This window comes from Leptosomus discolor, chromosome 11 (assembly GCF_034619465.1).
Source record: "Leptosomus discolor isolate bLepDis1 chromosome 11, bLepDis1.hap2, whole genome shotgun sequence".
Classification (NCBI taxonomy): domain Eukaryota; kingdom Metazoa; phylum Chordata; class Aves; order Leptosomiformes; family Leptosomidae; genus Leptosomus; species Leptosomus discolor.
The window spans coordinates 10849589-10869726 of NC_141401.1; the positions used below are offsets into that span (position 1 = coordinate 10849589).

The 20138-nt window shown below is 37.4% G+C and overlaps 1 protein-coding gene across 1 annotated transcript in view; it reads right to left on the bottom strand.

Moving 5' to 3' along the window:
• The window catches only part of ADAMTSL3 (ADAMTS like 3), a 184306-nt gene that overhangs the window by 150455 nt on the left and 13713 nt on the right, over positions 1-20138 (bottom strand). Inside the window, exon 2 of the mRNA XM_086471487.1 lies at positions 2850-2969. Coding sequence (XP_086327613.1) covers positions 2850-2969 — 120 coding nt within the window. The remainder of the gene's footprint in view (positions 1-2849; positions 2970-20138) is intronic.

The following is a 20138-nucleotide window of genomic DNA, read 5'->3' on the forward strand; positions in this document are numbered from 1 at the left end:
TTTGAAACATTCCTGTGTTTGGAGGATGTAAGGAAACTAATCTTGGATCATGACGATGATGATGATGATGCTATATAAAAATAATATCCATCTATTCCAACAAACTGGAAATTTTGTTGGCCTGGATATGAGGAACAGTGCAAGGGAGGGAAGGGCACGCTTGGGAAGAAACGGAAGGATCCCTTTTCCTGCAAGGGTCTCAACATCTTGTTGGCTAGCCAAAAGAACAGAGGTTGTGACCCACCCTCTTCTCCCACCCCAGTGCCAGAGCGTTAGGAACCTCTCATCCCTTTTATCGATTCTGTAACCTTCCATGAACACAGATGGAGGCAAGATCTTCACAGTAGACCAAATAAACTGATCTCTTGTTTTGTCAGGGTCAAGCGCACAAGGTTATTTCACTTTTCCAATTTTCAACTAAATTAACGTAACTTATGATGTACAGGAACATCGGGACTCTGTAGGGTTGCCCAAAGGACAATTATGGTGTTCAGGAAAAATGAAGGAACATATTTCCCACAGGCCAGGATCCCTTTACAGTGGGGCAGAATAGGAAGTGAATTGCTAAAATTGGATTAAGTTGTGTGAGAAAATGCTACTGATTTTTTTTTTTTTTTTTAATTACGTGGCAGCCTTCCCGTACTGATTCAACTTCCGTGTTGGATACATTCGGTAATTTAAAATGGCCTTTCAATGTATATACATTCTTTTTATTTACCTGCATATTTTTATCACAACTACCACATATCAACCCTACCCATACCAGCTTACAAAAATTCAAGAAATTATCTGATGAAGGATTTTAACCCTCTGGTTTAAGACTTCCTTCAATCGTAGAGTAAATGTCATATGAAAGAGTAGAACGAAACGCAGAAAACAAGAAAAATTCAAGTTTTCTGAGTCAGTTTGACCACATGATAAAATTGAGGTTTGTATGAACATTTCAGCAAAAGCAGAAGTAAATCATAAGTGCACATTATTACAATCCTACGATTTAAGTCCTAGAAAGTTAAGGAAAATAATCTTTCTATTTACTGAAGAATTCTTAGTTTACTCACAAGAAGGTAAACTAGAGACATACATCAGTTCCCATCTGCATTTGACGTGTTTGTATTTTTTAATAAATAATGCGCAAGGACTGAATTTCCTTTCAAAAGAAATTACTAATACAGTCACTTTTATTTTCAATATTTTGATGTTTTAGCACCATTTTAAATTCTAAGAATTCAAACTTAATTTCATACTGCTCACTAAGTGTCTGGGAAGAGCAGCTTCAAAGCTGAATCACATTTGTGAAAGAACAGAAGCTGACCATATCCACATCCCAATGAAATTAATGGAAAACTTTCCATTAAATGGAACTGAGCTTGGAACTGGCTTCTGTATACAGCTATGCTGGTATTTGAGGTTTGGGTTTTTTTTGGGAGGGAAGAAGTGTCATTTTGTTTTTTAATCAGCTATGCTATTCACATAGTCCAAATGGTCTAGTCAAAGACTCAGACTACCCCCCTGTTATATTTCATTTATCGTATTCTCTAAAATGTGCTCCATTTCATGGAAACTATTTTGATCAAAGTGTATTACCTTTATACAGTTTTTGGACTACTGTCATTAAATGCAGCCTGAGTTGCAGCTGCATTTTACTGTCCCATAAGTTATTGCTTTCCCAGGTGTTTGGTCCAGGGGACATCTTATCTAAACACCTTTTATGTTGATAATCAAGACCCTCTAGGGTAGCAAAAGCATGAATTCTTGTAAACATTTAAATTAAATTCAAATAATTTACAGTAGGTCAGCGTGCTTTCTATTGTATCTTTTCCACTTCCTTTCACCTCCCTAAAGAGATACTCAGTCTAAAGCTTTAATAAATTCATCTCAGTTCTTTTCCCTCTTCAGAGTAGTAACAAGCAAACTATTTTTCTCAAAGTAGCTACTGCAAGGAGGTCATCTTTCAAAATACACCTGCCAATCACTTGGCAGAACCATACCTTGTGATTGCAGGGCAAGTTTGGCTCTTCTCTCACTTTTATAGGGAGTATTTCATAACAAATTCCCTCCTCTTACATTAAGAAAGGTACTGTAAGTGTCTATGAATGCAATTCAGACAGTTTTGATGTGACGTTCAACTGACTTCTGGAACACATTGTGTTATGAGTAAATTTCCACAGCATGCCACACATTTCCTAGGTTTACTTCAGATCTTTTGCCAAGATTAACAGCATTTCTTTCATGTTGCTTTCTTTACATTTATATCTGTATTCCATGTCTAACATAATGTTTCTATGGGTCTGGAGAAAGCATTAAAGATCTTTAACTTTAAAATACATAATTTGTTGCTTACTAAACACTCTGCTTCATCCATTATTACAATTTGCATTTGTTTCTTTATAATTCACTCAACCTTCCCTTCTGAAAATTTCATGAACTAATAAAATGTGCTGACTTTTCACAGGCTGGGAAATGCAAGATCTGCTTTATACTGATTTACCCATGAAATAAAACAATTTAGAATCAGTCAAACAAATCACAGAAAGGACAACCACCTCTAATTCTACACATTTTACAGAACTAAACTATAAACCTCTATTAACACATCACTAAAACATTGTTGCTTTCGTCTCTACTACATCCTACTAATATTTTCCATAAGGGGTTTTGATCTATTCCTTCTACAATTAAGTGCCTTAGTTTTCAGTTCATATAGCGTGTTATCATTCAATTTGCCATAAATTTGATGCGTCTTCAAAAGATAGCACACATTTTGTATCTTAACTTGTTTCACAGTAATCTATATCTCAGAGTTACAAGAATATGACATTCTCCATCATTTTCACACATGGCGTACTGACCTGGTCATCATAACGGTAAGTGAGGAATTGTTCCCCCGTGGTATCCTCAAGAAAACTCCCCTGTGGAGAAAGTGCAAACTCAGGCAAGAAGTATGCACCTTGGGATTGCTCTGCTCTTGTCTGTAAGAGATTCAGAAAGGTCTCATTACAGCTACTACAAACACAAGTAAAAATTGTAAAAAGCTCTATGCATATAATCACAAAGACTAGACATGAACTTCTGGGGGAAAGGAAAAAAAAAAAAAAAAAAGGCGCTGTGTTTTCAGGCACAGTATTTCTGGGTGGATATTTTGCCACAGAGGTCTGTGACAAGGGTATGCCAAATGCTTACAGGGGTCCAAAACTAAACAAGATGCCTCAATAGCATAATCACATATTAAACAAAAAGATACTGTCTCTGGCTTATTATCCATCACTGCTGAAAGAAAACCACGCTGGAAAAGCAACATTAAGCTACACTTCCCTTTTCCTTATACACTTCACTAGACAGTCAGTGGCTGCTGCAGATAACAGGCTTTTGGTTAAATACAGTATACCTGTATTTAAGGAAGACACAAAGACACAGAATCATACAATATCTCAGCTTGGAAGACATCTTGAGAGCTCATCTTGTCCAGTCTCCTCAAAGCAGGGTAACCTATGAAACCATGACAGGGTGAATTACCTTTCTATCCTGCAGGAAGATGTAACTGCAAAGAAGCAATTAGAAGGGAGTGGGGAACGACTGACGTGAACACGAGGCAGTGGTCCATATCAGTCCTATACGCTATTCACAGTTGGTGAAGAGCATTTGAGAACAGATTGGGAGAGGAAGAAGGGCCCATTTCAAGCTACAGAGGAGCTAATTCTGTCAGAATCAGAGCCAGTACCTCCAATTGGGCTGTCTGACACCTGGGCCCTTATTAGACAAATGGCTTTTGCTTAACTGATCTATGCATGTCTAGTAATCCCAACACACCTGAAATGTGCTAGACAGGCCGAACGTATGCCGCACGAATAGCCTGTCATTGCGCTGTAAGTCTAAAGCATCCCAAATACGTAGCAAATGTACTGTGCAGACTCTTATGTCCTTATTCCTACTACATTGTAACTCTACCCTGAGAAGCTAATTGGTTTGCATAGTAGAGAAAATAAACAATCATCTTTTGAATGCAGAATATTGAGTCCAGCTGTGGTAGGGGGAGATTGGAAAGGGCAAGGAGATGAAAACTACCTTCCAAAATGTTGAAACCTGTCAGGAAAGAAAACAAGGCCTGAAATGTACAACTTACAGCTGGACATTTCCCAGTAAATCAACTTAATAAACACAGTTCAATTAATCTGTTGGTTACATTTTGACATATACATAGTAAATTTACATGAAAGCTAGCAGTTACCATCGACCAGTTTCCAGACCATTGCCTAGAACTGTACCAAATATAGGTGTGTAATCTCAGTGAGATAATTAGATATTTCAAAAGTAATCCACATAATTTAACCAGTTTGTGGCGGAAATGCAAGGCAAGACCTTCTGCAGTTTCTCTCTTGCAGTGAATTCGCTTTCTGAAGCTCACAACCTATCTCATAAAAAGCAGATGACATGTCATTCACAGTATGGGTCTGGAGAAGTTACGTTGCTTTTGCTCTACTCTGTTCTGCAAAGAAGCAGCTGTCAGCTTCTCACACCATAAACCCTATCATTCGTGACAGCATTAGATTAACATACTTGTTTTAAATCAAGCAATCTTCATATAAACTAGAAACAGCTTGCTAAGGACATGTCTAGACTAGGGTAAAAGGTCATATTTTAGCACGCAAGACTGAACAAGATTTTAAAGAGGATTTCTTCATCAGGCCTGCATAAGAGTAATTCATGTTCACATGTTATCATGACATTTCTATAAAGCCTATTATAGCAGTGGTCTCACTTGTACACTTTTGCCAACTGACTTTATGCAGAATTAAATCATAAAATATGGAGAATAAATCTACATTTGATAACAATAGTTTCCCCGTAAAGCAACCAAGAGAGGTTCACAGTTACGCTTCACGCTGAATCCAAGCTGGCTGCAGCTGATGCAAACCTTGACATGTTAAGTATAACCCAGACATGAAACTGGCTGACATAATCTGGCATTTTTCCCCGCTGGTTTCAATGAGCTATCAATAGATCCTATGTGAGGGAATATGGCAATGATGTAATCCTATGATTTCAGCACAGGACTAATGGATAAGAGATATGCATTCTAAATCTCGAGTGGCCTGCGTTAAAGTACTTAACATTTCTACCTCAGCTTCCCTCAGGTGTAAAACACAATTGCAATGCCAACTGACTTACATTAATGGTGTATTGTAAAGTTTAGTTTATATTTGTAAAATACTTTGGAAAAGAATAGTGTTAAGTGCTAGCAATTTATAACAATATCTTTGAAAGCGTTGCCTAATTTATGGACAGAAGAGAATACAAATTACTCCACCACACTTCTTAGATTAATACATATATATCACACTGCTGCCTAATTTCCCATAAACAAATTTGTCAGTAGGATATGTAGCGATTAACTTGCTTGTGTTCCTCGTCTTTATAAGGTAAACATTTAAAATAGAAAGTCTTTGGACATTCATCAGTACTATGCTTTGAATACAAAAGATGGCAACATTTGAAACTGAAATAACAATTTAATAAATATGACATGAAAAACTAAGGGCTTCTCTCACGTACATTCACTTTTCATGTTAAAAGCTAATGAGCAGCTAGCCACCGGAGAAGCAGAAGAATGCTTGCTAGATTAAGGCAAGCAAAAACTGGCTACCAATCATGGAAAAATTCAATATAAAATACGAACGCTTTATAAGGTTACTCGGGAGTTTACAGTGGAAACTGATCTGCTAACTACAGCAATAGGTACTGCTACCTACTTAGTAGTATGTATTTAGTATAACTAAAGTAAGGAAGAATGCAGCAAAGCATTAAAACAAAAAATCTAGTAAGAACACACTACAAGTTGTCACGGCAAACTGATGTTGAAGCCAAGTAATTACAGCTGATAAACAACCAAAGCCAAGAAGTTCATTTAAAAAAAAAAAAAATCAAAGCCTCAAATGCTCAAAGAACTCTTCTGTATTGATTCATCAAAGTAGCAGAAAAACATTTTTTCCCTCTAGATACAGGTACCTTCAAATAAGCTGCATTTGTCCAATGCACTTTCATTCATTGCACTGAACACAAAATGTACTTTTTCCACTTAGTCCACTTTATTCCCCACTGAGGAATCTACCGATGTTCCTTGTGAGGCTTTTATATTCCTATGGGCACTTTCACTTAAACATAATTCAAATTTCAACAGTCTGTGGGTCTATGGTGTATTTGGGATCATCTCTGAATGACTTAGCTAATCTAATATAAATTCATGTTTTAAACTAAAGACTGCAAGTGCAAGTTTCAGAAAACAATTACATTTCATGCTAGTGCTTTAGGTCTGTTTAATGGCCAGTTTAATGTTAATAGCTTTAAGTTAAACGTGTCAAATCACAAGTACACTTAAGATTTAGAACAGGCATTTTAAACCAGCTTTTATGATCTTCTTAAGCATATGAAGACAGTAGAAGGTGATAAAGTAGCCAAACTAGATTCAATAATCACTGCATAAAATCCATTGAAATTAATATATGAGATAACAAGAAAGTGTGTACTACCCTACTGACAAAGAAGAAAATTTTAAAGTTGGAAACAGATTGGTGTTTGAAAATCTTTCTAGTTATCAGTTAATCAGAACATGTAACTTATTAGTCAGCAACTGAAAAGAATAAGGTCTTCCATGCTACATCATTCTACCTATGTGATCAAGGAGAACTATCCTGATAAGTAGCTAATATGTGTAGGTTCTGGGAAGTGTAAAATGGCATTGTTCTTATTCAAAGGCTTATGCTCTGAGCATAGCTTTGATCTCAGGTTGTGATTGCTTCCTCACTCATTACTTGAGTGCTTAAAGACTAAATTACTCTTATACTTTCAACTGCAAAAAACAAAATGAATACCTTATAACCAAGCCTCTGGTTTTTTGATCTCCTTCCACTGAGAGTTGCATGTTGTCATTTTTACTGCTGCCCGATTTCATTGTTCTGCATACTACTCTGACTAGAAGCATCCACCTGAGTTGAAATTGCTGGATTTGGGGATTTTATATTTATTTTATTACTGAAAGTAAGAGTGGTGATTACTGAGTGTTGTCCTGGCCAATGCTGACATTAGGAAGCAGGATGGCTGAGTAGGACCGAATCCACAGATAAAAATGGCGCGCAGGAGCAAACACCCACACAAAGCATATTTGAAGGACAGCGGCTTATTCCAAACTAACTCTAGTCAATCCTACGGACAGAGTATCTCGTAGTGACTGAAGCACAGTAGGTGTGCTGCTGGGGCACATCATCTGGTTCAGTCTGACCCATACGGAATCCTGTTGGCGCACTAAACCACTACACAGCCCAAACTACTTTAACTCCTCTTTTTTTCCTTGATACCCAGGATTCAACTTTCGCCACCCACCTCACTTCTAATTATCAAATCAGAGCAATCACTAAAATGTAGAGTTTCACTGTGACTAAAAACTACAAATATTAATCATTGGTCATTCCTTCCAAGGCACAGATTAATTATTTCATCCAAGGATTTAAACTGTTATTGTAATTTCAGATAAATTAAAAAATGCAGTTTAGTCTACAATTCTCAGAGATCATTTGATACAAAGGCTATGACGAAGTTCAACTGAACCTCATGACAACCTGCCACTATTCTATTTAATCATAGCCAACAGGAGACTGGAAAGTAATTGTTCCATTTTATATACAAATAGCAGCAGCTTTAGAAAGTGAGCTTTCTGCTAAATCTGAGTTGTGAAGGTCACAAAGATGAGAAAACAAAGATGGAATATCTTAAAGAAATGACTTAAACATAATTAGGAATAAAACGCTAATCTTTCAGGTACCAAGAAAATTTTAATTTTAGAGTTTCTTGGCCCCAAGAACACATTGAGAGAAAAAATAAGAACTATGCTTTTATGTATACTTCTTAATGCAAATCAGCATTACCTAGACTTAAATCACCCATTCCCTAGCTAAGCCTGTGTGCTTACTAAAATTGGGAGCATGAGAACAAGTGATTTGTGTAAAGAAGAAGATGAAAACTTCAAAATTATCTATTTTAAATGCCAAAGATGACAAAATACTACACTCTTCCTGAAACTACCTCAGTATCTTGGTTTTAAAAAGAGGAACAGACAAAGATAAAGGTCCAGTCACCTAAAGCTTTATGGTTATGCACAACTGCACTATCCTGCTCAAAGTAAATTCTGTAAAAAAAAGACCAGCACAGTGAAGGCAGTTTGCTTCTCATAGTTTTGTGGCTTTTTTATTAGTTCTTGTTGGAAGGGGAAAAACTGGGCAGGGTCTTGACAGTGTTAGTTTCCAGAATCACTGTTTTAGGGGAAAAGATGGGAAAAGCAGATAGAGTGAGAAAAACTATATGCATTCTTAATGACTTGTAAATACATGTTTGTCAGATTAATACGCATGGCAAGTCCAATCATATACCAAAATGTGTGCCTTCTGGTTTAATTCAAGTTAAATATCTGTCTACTAAGCTGCTGTAACATATGATTTACGCCCCAGGGAAGTAATATACCAGCTAAGTAGCAGTTCAATTTAATGGATTTTCAAGGACTCCAGTACAAAAATGTTAGATAGAGCATAGCACTCCAGCTTCATCACAACATGAAGAAGTGTGTTAGCAGATAAACAAAGTCACATTAACAGTTCAGTATCTCCAGAGCAAGCAATCCTGATGAATAAATATCTAGTAAGACTCAGATTAGCTTTTGTCATGGCCAAGATTTATAAAAACAACTTCCTAATGCTAGAAGCTCTGAAAAATTTGAAGACCCTGCAAGTGAACTGAGTTTCCACAGAAGCTGCCAGCAGCTCAGCATTTCTGGAGATCAGGCCAATTATTTAATTATTAATATTAAAATAAGAGGCCAGCATTTCAAACCAGAATTAAATGATAAATGTCATTTCTTCTAAAAAAAAAAAAAAAGACTCAGCTGAACTGATGAAAGCCAAACACTTCCTCATAAAAGAACCCTGAAACACTGAACATAACCGTCAGATTTCATCAGGGAAGTCACAGTGAGGCAATGAGACAACCCAAAAGACTGAACCAAAAGTTCTTCCAGGGACAGAACTGATGTCCGTGACTCAAGGGTTGTTTTTCTGTGGTGCATGCTCTGTACTAAAGGCAGACTTCAGACCTGCCTGATTTAAGCTCAAACCCAACGACTTCTCCTCTCATCTCTCATTCTAAACCTATTTAGAACATGTAGAAGTAAAACAAGCTTGGGAAAATGTGCCTGTAAATTGAAGATACATAAAAAGATAAGCAAAAGACATCAGTATTTTGCAGAAGCCACCTATTTATGACACATTAAAATGCTATTGGCAAGCAACTTAGAAGCTGAAAATTCAGCTATTGCTCAAATTAGGTCTACTATTGAAAACCAAATTTAAGCTATAGCCACAATCATGTTCAAAACTGCAAGAAAGCAACGGCCTACATCATCTCTGCTGCTCAAACCAAGCCCATCCTGTGCCCATTCAAGCACTAGGAGTCATTCCATTTCTTTAAATGTGCTTAAGATCATGTCATCAAAACGATAGTGCTCAGTCTAAATATTTTTCATGTTGTAGGTTTGTACAACTTAAAGTCAACACAGAACACAAGAAGGATAATGTAGATTATTTTGGTTTTAAATTAAGATACTATCTTTCAGTCTTTTCAAAATGACATTTCTACCAAAATTTTTCTTGATTAAATGTAAATACATTTGCTTTGGCATAGCTTGGGCTGCAGACTGAGATCAACATATTTTGAAAATCTTTTTCTGTCCACTATAAAATTTATACTAGCAATTAAGCTTTTGGATACTTATCAACAACTACTTATATTTTCTCTTGCTATGGTCTGGCTAAAAGATTAAACTTTTCACTGAAAGGCTGCAATAGTAGTTAGCCAAAATCTCATTTAGTTTCAAAACGCAGCTTAAATATCAACTCTGTTTCATATTTCCAAAAGAAATACGAACCCTGGAGTTTTCCTTCTTGCAATGTAGCTGCTTTGTGTTAGGCAGACTCTGCCTTCTTTCCAAAACATTGATTTGATGTGCCCAGTATTTGCTTTTAAATGAGCTGCACTAGCAGACTGAAGTTGCTCCCAGTGACATCCTTACAGAACCAGGGCCCAAATACATTTGCAGCATGGCAAGATCACTTGCAACATAACGCTTGCTATTAGGACTGTGAATAATACTACTCAATGTTCTCTTTGCATAAATAAAAGCCAAGCTGAGAAATACAGCACTCGGACAAGATGACCCTAGAGCAGTTCATTTCCAATTATTGTCAGAAAGTTAGTGACTGGATCAGATTTTGCTTTCAAAATAGGCAATGCCCTATTATCTCCCTAAGTCTTTAGTGTAGCCTTGGGGGAATGGGCACAACAATATTTAGAGACAACTTAAAAGCAATTTTATAGCATATGGATAAAACATATACTATAAAATCTGGGTATTACTATTACCACTAAGAGTAGAGTTTCACACAAATTGTACAACTCACTCTTAAGAACAAGAAAAAAGTCTTGCAAAGATATGGATTTACCAGTAGGAAGAGAAATTAGATAACAAAAACGCCAGTAATTTTAATCCCTGTCCTCTGATTTCCTGCCACAGTTTTGATACTACTTATATTTCCAGCATAAAGGGATGTCTACCTTCTGTCTCCTTCCAGATGCTGAGAAGCTGCATTAAGCATGCCAGCAGCATCAGTGTTGAAAGTCTGAGAGAAGCAGGCAGTATGGTGAGGAAGGACTGTACCTGCTGTATGGAGGGAAAGGAATTCATTCTTGAACTCATGTCTCCTGTATGCACAGCTTGCCTGCTTCACTGCATTTTGCTGTTTCTTTACTTGTTTATGTGTTTCATATAAAGGTCTTGTTCAATAATTTACAAAGTGCTGCCTTACGACAACATGAAATTCTAATACTAGATCTGAATGATGGAGGAAGATTCTCCCTACACATTCTCTGAGGCTTGGTGCTTTGGGGGCAGGGAGAGTGCTTGAGGGATGTTTTCTTTTTTTTTTTTTTTTTTTTTAAAGATTGAAGTTCTATTAAATCCTCTTGATGAGCACACTTCTGTGCGTAAAACAGTGAAAAGGAAGGAATATCTTGTTTAAAAAAATCTGGAAATGAGACACAAAATACTATTTCATTAAAACCTGTTTTCAAAGTCTTGCAAGCAAGACAGACATAGGTGACTGAAGTCTTTTAACAGACTCTTTTTAAATCCCTTCTTTCACCATATGTTCCACTATTCCAAACAAAACCCTCATTTTATTCTTTATTTAGCAACCTAATAATTTGTAAAATTCTTGTCATAAATCAAGTCCTTTCAGCATTATTGCAGCATGTTCTCATGGAATTCTATTTATCTCTTATTCACTGAAAGTTTGTAAGGATCCTTACGATCTCCATAGAAAAAATATGCTACAAAAGTACTGCCAGCATCCTTAGCAAAGAAACCAGGATAATCAGTAATATTTTTTTTAAGTTTTGTTAAAGTGTCCTTTATCACGAACACCACGTAGTGTAAGAATATTTTTTTTTTGCTAAACTGACAAGCTGCCAACAACTGGACTTATTCGCAGGAAGCAAGCAGACAATCTTGCTTGTCTATCTGTGGACACAATTGTAGCTCCAGTAACATACTGGAGGAGACTGGAAGCATAATCTTTGAGGAACAGCAGATTTAGTTACAAAAGGCAAGAAAGGAGAATAGTTTAAGGCCATGTAGTATCACTGTCAGAGGTAGTGGACTTATAAAGCCCAACAAATCAACACATGCACTGAACAAATGTTCACACTGCTTAAGGAGTAAAAGAAAGAAGAAAACGAAATGAGAAAGGATACAGTGTGATTGCTTCATTGAGCGATAGGAGCTTCTATCACAGAGGGTCAAGACACCTCAGTAGCTTTGGCAGGCCATGCATTAACACAGGCCTTATGATTATTCAAGAACACAATAAAAAAAATAAAAATCAATGATTGCAGGCCATGGACGAGATGAACGAGAGGTTGTAGCAGGCTATGGGCTGCCGGAGCCTAATCCTTCACTAGTGAGAAAAAGAGCACCCGATAGGCTTGCAAGGGCAATTACACGCGTTTCTAATAAATGACTTCCTCATCCCCTTCCCCAGTATTAATAATTGTTCTAATAATGCTAAAGAAAAGGTACAAGAAAGGTGTGAATGCTCCCAGGTAACCAACAGAAGCATCTAAACAGGAAGCCTCCTGAAAGCTATCATAAGCAAGAATTTTGGGCAGGTGAATCTTCATGGCACCATTTTGCAAGTCATTCCACACAGCACTTGCAAAATGCCCCTTTCTTTTCATTTTCATGGGCCAGTGACGTGCCCACACTGATGTGGCTGCAGGATTCAGGATTTAAGGAACAAGATCCTCAGTTAGATACGACCAGCCTTTCTACATGAAGGTTCAAACCCACCAAGAAAACAATGCAGGTGACTAGCAATTCACGTATTTGCATGTGAGCAAAATGGGACCTAGCACATTGGTGGATATTGAAAAAAAAAAAAAGGTGTTAGCCACCATCAGATAAACAGGCTAATGATGAAAGTAGGATACAAGACTTGACACAATATTTAGTTCCTATACAGTATATTATACAGAGTTAGAAAACGCACTTAGTTCTTACATACTATAGTATTATAGTACTATCCATCAAGAGATCTCATATGACTCAAAGCTGTCATTATCCTCATTTTACAATGGCTGCTCTCAGGAGAGTCTGGCTAAGAATGACATGGGACTCCTGACTCAGATTTTCCCAATTCTTTTTAATTTCAATTATAACCTTAATGTTATTAATGTTACGTTATGTTAGTGTGATTATTTGTATTTAATTTCCTTTCGAGATTTTTCTTTAATAGTGATATAATTTGAACTGACATAGTAACATGCTTTTCATATACTTCAGTTGAAATTGTGCCTAAGGGCAGTGAAATTCTCATCCATAATCTGCGTAAGGAAAAAAACTCTGGCACTCAGAAGCCAAACACCTGCTAGAACCAGTGGCGGATCCAGACTTTTAAGAGAATTCCTGTTGCACGATGAAAACACAAAGAAAGGAAATGTGAGGGGCAATGGAATAGTATTAAAACCATGGCACTTGAGGGGAAAAAAAAAAAAAATCCTAACCATTATATCCTTCAGAGCTAAATACTGAAGATCTTGACATTAAAGATCTTCACAAGCACAATTATAAACAGAGACTTTTGTAGCGTGGGGAAGGCTGAACAGTGACTCTTTACCATATATCGCAGGGCATTGCCATGCCTTTCATTGCTAATGACAGGGAGTTTTCTCCCTCTCCTCAATCTCAGTACATCTGCTTCCGATTCAAGTGGCGGGGAACATTGGCAAGTGTTCAGCCCGGAAAAAGCCTGCTCTAGCACTAGTAATTTTTCTTCGTTGCACACTGTTTATGCAATGTTGTCATCAGCAATAGCATGGTGTTTATCATGAACTGAACAGGTAGATGAAATGTATGGAATTGCTTTGCTACTGTAAATGATGACGAATCCTCATAACAGAAACAGACCTGGAAACCAGCAAACTCTCAGCCACCAAGAATAGGAATAACTTCTCAATAAGAAAATACATCTTTGGTGCACCTATTCTGAAGATCAAGTAGCCCAAAACTCAAGTAGGAAAACCAAAAGAGCACGCAACTAAGCAATTTTGACAGATTAGGAAGATCAAAAGTTTCTGACAACCAACATCTACCATCACAAAATTTCTCAATGAGTGAGACCCTCGAAGAGTCCTGTAAATACCATATAAACAGGTATAATCCAGTAATATGAATAATAAGGTGGCAAGATTCCTCTTCAGAGTTTACCACAGGATACATAAATATCCCTCTAAAAAATAATATGTCATATACACAAAGGTCACTCAGCTCTACTAAAATAACACAAGATGCAAGAACAATTTTTATCAATCAGTGATGTTTGCTGACCTACTTCAGTGACCTCCACAAAGAACACACATAGATAAGCCTGTGTAAAGGCTTGTGCATGTACAGATTAACAGAGTGAAATTGCTCAGGTAAATGGAGAACTGACCTCAGTGGCGCCAGAACTTCTCTTGTATGTTCCAAAGGCACTAACGTGACCTGCATGACACAGGCCACAGAACTGGGTGAGGAAATTTCTCCAGTAAGTTCATCATTTCTTTTTAAAATATGAAATGTTTTCTAAAAGATTCAGTCACTTCAGAGTGTATCAAGGAAAAGGAAATAAACCTAATATATACATTATTTCCACACTTAATTACCTTCATTGCCAAACTTCTCCACATTTTTGCTCTGAACTAGCCTAGCTTCTGATCTAGGTCATTGGGTGGGCCTGTAGGGGTTTTTTTTTGTGCTATATTACACTGTCCTTTATGATCAGAAATAATTTTCTCCCTTTTCCTCAAACAAGATGGGAAAGATGATGTGTGGTGGCCTAATAGCACCCACAAATGACCAAAATACTTATAAACACACTCCTGGTACTGCTGTCCCATGGAATAGGAGAGTTTGGGCTAACACTGTTCTTTATCCACCTTGTTCAGCAGAGCACTAAGAGTGCCTGCTAGCATATTGTCAATACATCTTCAAAGAGGAGCCAGGCATGGCGGGTGTCCCAAAATTCTAGTTACAAAGACAGAACACCTTGAACAAGAGTATAAATAATCAAAATATTTCTCCTCCCTGTTACCTCTAGCTGATGAATCCTTTCTCACCTGAAAGAAATTAGACTGCACAGAATGCCACAGCCAGATGTTCACTCTCAGGCTAACATGATTTACAACAGCTCGGCACATGAATGTGTCTAACACATGGGGAGGAAAATGTGATTTTTCCACTGTTAGTTTTCCACCACTTCAGATAATTTTAGTGATATTAACCCAGATCATCATCTACTCTTCTTTCTCCAGTGCAGTAAGTCCTTTTGCAGGGTTTATGGACTGAGCAAGCTAGCACATTGACTTGGTCAGGCACATTTTCACAATGAGGAAGCAGTTAAATGGTCATAGCTCTGCTGTAGGAATGTTGGTTTAAGGCTATTAATAAGGCACATGAGGTGAATGCCTTTCAGCCAAGCACCCTCCACATGTGCACACCTGTTTCAGCATGATTTTAAAGAGAAATTCCCGAAAGAAACTGTTCACAGCACGCAGTCTCTAAGTCTCAACTGCATTTTTGTAAATACTCTAGAGCTTTTAAACTTTTTATGCTTTACTGATGTCAGGAATACACCAACCACCAGCTAAAGCATGCTACTTCCTAGTAAGCCACTCTTCCCTAAGAAATTACCTTTGTCTTATTAGCATCTCTGTCACCTACCACTTTGAGATTATTGCCATTGCCTCCCGGTATCTTGATCATTCCCATCTGACCTGCTGCTGCTGAAATGCCTTCCCTGACACAGCCCCACTGTTCAAACCCTGCAACTCACTTCTCCAAGCATGCATCCATACTGTTACATATTTAATTTGGCTTCTTTTAAATCTCAGCTTAACTGCTCCCACAGTCCAGTGATGCCAGTCCTGGTATCTTTGATCCATCCATTTTCTCTTCTCCTCTTAATTTTCTGGGAGGAGAGAGGGTGGTTCTCTGAGTGTACTTTGCCTTTGTCTCTTGCCAGTGAAAGCATCTGAAGGACAGCAAGGGTTTAACTGTGTTGTATTGAGCCAGACACAGTGTCCAGCATTAACAAAGCAAAGGCTGACTCAAAAAAGGTCAATAATTGAACATAAAGCAAATAATGTAACAAAAGAAGCAGAAGCACCCAAAAAAAAGGAGTCTCCAAATCAGAAAAGACCAAATATGAAAGAGGACCTACCATTAAATTGAAGATTGTCCCCTTCCTAGTCAGAATTCATCTACTAGCATTAACTGAAAGCATGTCACATTTACACTTACTGTGAAGCCACTATTTCGATAACTGTGCTTTAGCAGTAAAAAAGGAGCGATTAAAAGCTCACAACAGGCACTGCAGGCATCTGTTCGCTGACAATTGTTAAGGCTAACGGTCATTAATGACTCTCATTTTTGTTCTCCTATATGATGCGTACAGCAATGCTAGAGGACTGATATGGTGAAGGGGAAAGGGCTCTTACCGAGGTGAGAAAAGATAAACACAGGATCTGCTGCTGAAAAGAATGAAAAAAAATCCTCTGAATGAACCAGAATTGCTGAAATGTTAAAAGACACAGCTGAGCAAGTCAGACATAAAATGAAAACAGAAACTGCTAAATCAGAGCAGGATGCCTGCTCTAATCAGGATAGTTTCAACACTACAACTTTATCACCTATCTTCCATGACCAGTGAAGAAATTTCGTTAAGCAGATTTAAAATTATCCAGGTGATTACAGAAAGACATTCAATGAACATGACAACAGAAAAAGTATGAAATATGGGTAACACTGAAGAACATCTGTAATTCAAAGGCAAGACAGTTACGTAACGTTTTGGAATTTAAAAAAGTATGATCCTCTCTTAAATGCTCTGCATTTTCTTTCAAAATATTTTAAGCACCAAGTGTCTTCACTGTGACTGATCTCACTAACCTACATTTTTAACCCTCTAACGGTCTGTATTTCAAATGCAACCAGTAGCATATATAAGTGATTATAACAGGTATCACGGAAAGAACTGAAAGATAGGCCTTGTGATTATATTCCTAGGCACTCATCTTGTATTCTCATTTGAACAGCTCAAGTTGAGTGAATTGCTTCACTATGTGTGCATTACTCTGGGAACTTGGCTACCATATCCACAATCCGTGATTTGCCAACACATACCACCTGCATACTGAGGGAACGGAAGACCTTCCTGTGGAGGAATATCTTCCCATCCCGTGTGGGTGTACAGGAGCAGATGTGCACGTACAATGGATAGCTCCCAGGACAGATGAATTGAGACATGTCATAAGTCATGCAATGCTTTCCAATAATGATTATCTTTCTACAGGAAATTTAACAGAATAATTTTACTCCTTCCTTTTACTCCACCACATTGGAGTTTATGATCGCATAGCAGATGGCTAGTAAGAAAAACTGTCTTGTTTCCTTCTCTTTTCTAGCAGTTTGAAGAATCTAACTGTAGGGGGTGATAACTTTTCAGCACATACCTAGTTACTGGCATTTCACTGAATCTACCAGCAACTACAAATTAGACACAACTGAACACTGAGAGGCTGCAGTTAAGCTACTGAAAAGCTCTCCTACCTTGACCAAGTACAGGAAAGGTTGTGGAGGGACTGACTCTTACTGCTGCTGCTGGTACAATCAAATCTTTTAACACATTTGTCTTGCATGCAAAGCAAGCAATTAGCTCTAAGTGACATAGACATCTTTTAGAAGGCAAGTCATTCAGCCTCCTCTGCTTCAGCAAAGTGGAAAACACCACTATTTTTCTCAGAAGTAGGACAGCTACTAAGCAACAGCTTTTCAAAAGCAGCTTTTATATACCAAATTCTAAAAGAGTAGGCATAATCTTGGTTTGTCCACTTGACCTTGTCTTTTGAAAAGCTGTCATGCCACTTGTAGGACAGTGGATACTCCGCTTACTACTTTTAAACAGCAAGGGCAAGGGGAAATGCAGAATTCCCAACACACGCCTGATTTCTGACCAACAGTGCAAAATCACTTATTCCTGCATATCTAGCAGCTTCTTTTACCACTACCATTTGCACGTAAGGTTAAACAGAATTCTTGACAGCATAGTTTAATTTTAAAGATTTACATAACGGCACTATTCCTACAGAATATTTTTCAACTATTCCTGAGCACTTTTGGATGGATCTGTGGCAATAACCTCCCCTGAATTTTCTTATCCACAGTCAGCTCTTAGTTTGCCAGTACAAGCTAATGTGAGCTAGGAGGCCAACCCTAACAGTTCAATATCTAAAGCTTTAGCATGGTTCCAGATTTTCATATGTTTGTCTTTAGCATTCTAAGCCTTTTCAAAATACAGACAGAATCCAAGAACAATGGACTGTGCAAAGGCAGAGAAATAAATTCAGCCATTCTTTTCATTTAATTGCAGAGGATTCCTTTTGCCATATATATATATATGTATGACTTCTCAGACTAAAGACAACCATGGCACTAGAAACTACTGCAGCTAGAACGTGCACTATCTAGCGAATTTGCACAGTGGTGTGAAATACTGTGCTCTTACTGATTCAGTCGAGCTATTCTTACCCTGCATAATTATACATCTCTTCACATTCTCCACTGCTTTACAAATTGTAAACAATATGGTAGTCTCACTCTCACAGTTAAGCTGTGCTGAAGCTAACTGTGTCAGTAATTCTATTTTCATTTGCAGTTTTTACAGGCCTGGCTTCCTCTGCACTCTATACAGAGTAAAATGTTATTATACGAAGCCTAAACAGCATCCATTTTAAATAACAAGACCCAAATATAAATCTTAACCTGTTTATTTCTCTGCAAGTTTGGCTGTACTTGCAATTATCAGTCCAGAACATCTTTATTTCAGAGCCCCGTCCTTTTTGCCAAGAGAGATGTTCTTTTATCCTGATTATAATGAAAAAAGCCAACTTACTGGCTTGACAGGCTGTAATCATTCTGTGCCTTTATACAAGCTTTTTATAGTTGCTGGTAGAAAGGCTGAAGGGAATCCTCTCATCCACACAAGGTCTGAAATTTGTTGTCCTCTTGCAGAAAACCATCCAAAAATGAATGAGATTTGTCCCTTCCCTATGTGCTTTTCCTGTCTCACAGTTAAGATCATGCATTCAGTGATTTCCCTCATTTTGTGTTATTCCAGCTTTAATAACAGAGGAAGGGGCTGACTGCAAATTGCTCCACAAAAAATACGACCAATTTCTCAAAAAAGTCTGATTACCTACTTAAATAAAATCCTCAAAGAAGCAACTACATACTCTAAAAGGAAGTATGGGACAATAATAAAATTTCCAAGTCAAAATGCTTATGCCAAGATTTAATATGGTCTCTGAATCTCACAATAAGCCAAAACTAGTCATTCCTGCCATTTACAAACACAGAATGATTCCAAATTGCAAAAAAAGCCATAAGAATCCAAACCAATCACCAGCATTTCACAGATTAATCAAATGCCTCATGCAGACTGGGAAAACAGAAGGCTGCACTGCACTGCCCCTCTATTTTTGCTCCTTCAGCATCAAGCAAAAACCTGATACCTATTCTAAATCAATGTGTTCCATACTACTGCTTCCTGGGAGGCCGGGGCCTGAAGACACGTAGGAAAGGGAGAGCCTTTCTGCCAGTTCTTTAGAAGGTATAAAAATTACATCAAAAATAGCCAGTAATATAACAGGAAACCTTTCACTTAGATCCTCGAGTCTACCATGAGCGGACAAACAGAAAATCAGGGCACCCCACTTGAATAAATATTTCACCTACTACTCCTCATATTTTTATCTTCTCACGTATATGAAGAACAGCCAATTTGTACTATTTTCAGAAAAATATTCAAGGAACAAAGCAAGTTATGTACAGCACATTTTAAACAAAGTCAAAATACAGAAATCAATTCAACTTCAGTTGAGAAGTGTTTTAAAGAAACTAAAGTTAATAGAATAAACCCTTCTCTGTAAATCTCTTCTTATAATTTCCTTTAGTTAAAGATAACAACATATTGGATTTAAGTCCATACATAACATATCAAATGCTTTTTTTTTTTTTACAGAGGAACTATTCACAGCAGCTTGTATTTGCACAATATGCAGCAAATTATACTATTAAACACTTAATCCTAACAAAGATTAAATTTCACCCCTAACAATAAAGCTTGCACAAATCTTGCTATACTTGAAATAGGATTCTAGAAATAACCAATGAAAGCCATAGGTAGCTATCACGACAATTAATAATTGAACATTTGAAATGTAAAGTTAGCTGTTTACATTTAAACATTCTGATGAAATACTAAGAATATTTTTTTCAATCAGTAAAAAAAAAAAGATGTAAGCCTTAACAAGAAATAGGACAATAACAGATAGGCGAGAGCCCTGTGAGTCAGTTTACATGTCTCTGAAAAATGAGAGCTCTTATGTGCCCTCTGTACCAGCCACGAATAGACTGATCCCACTGAAAGACCTTTGCAACTCCAGCGTCT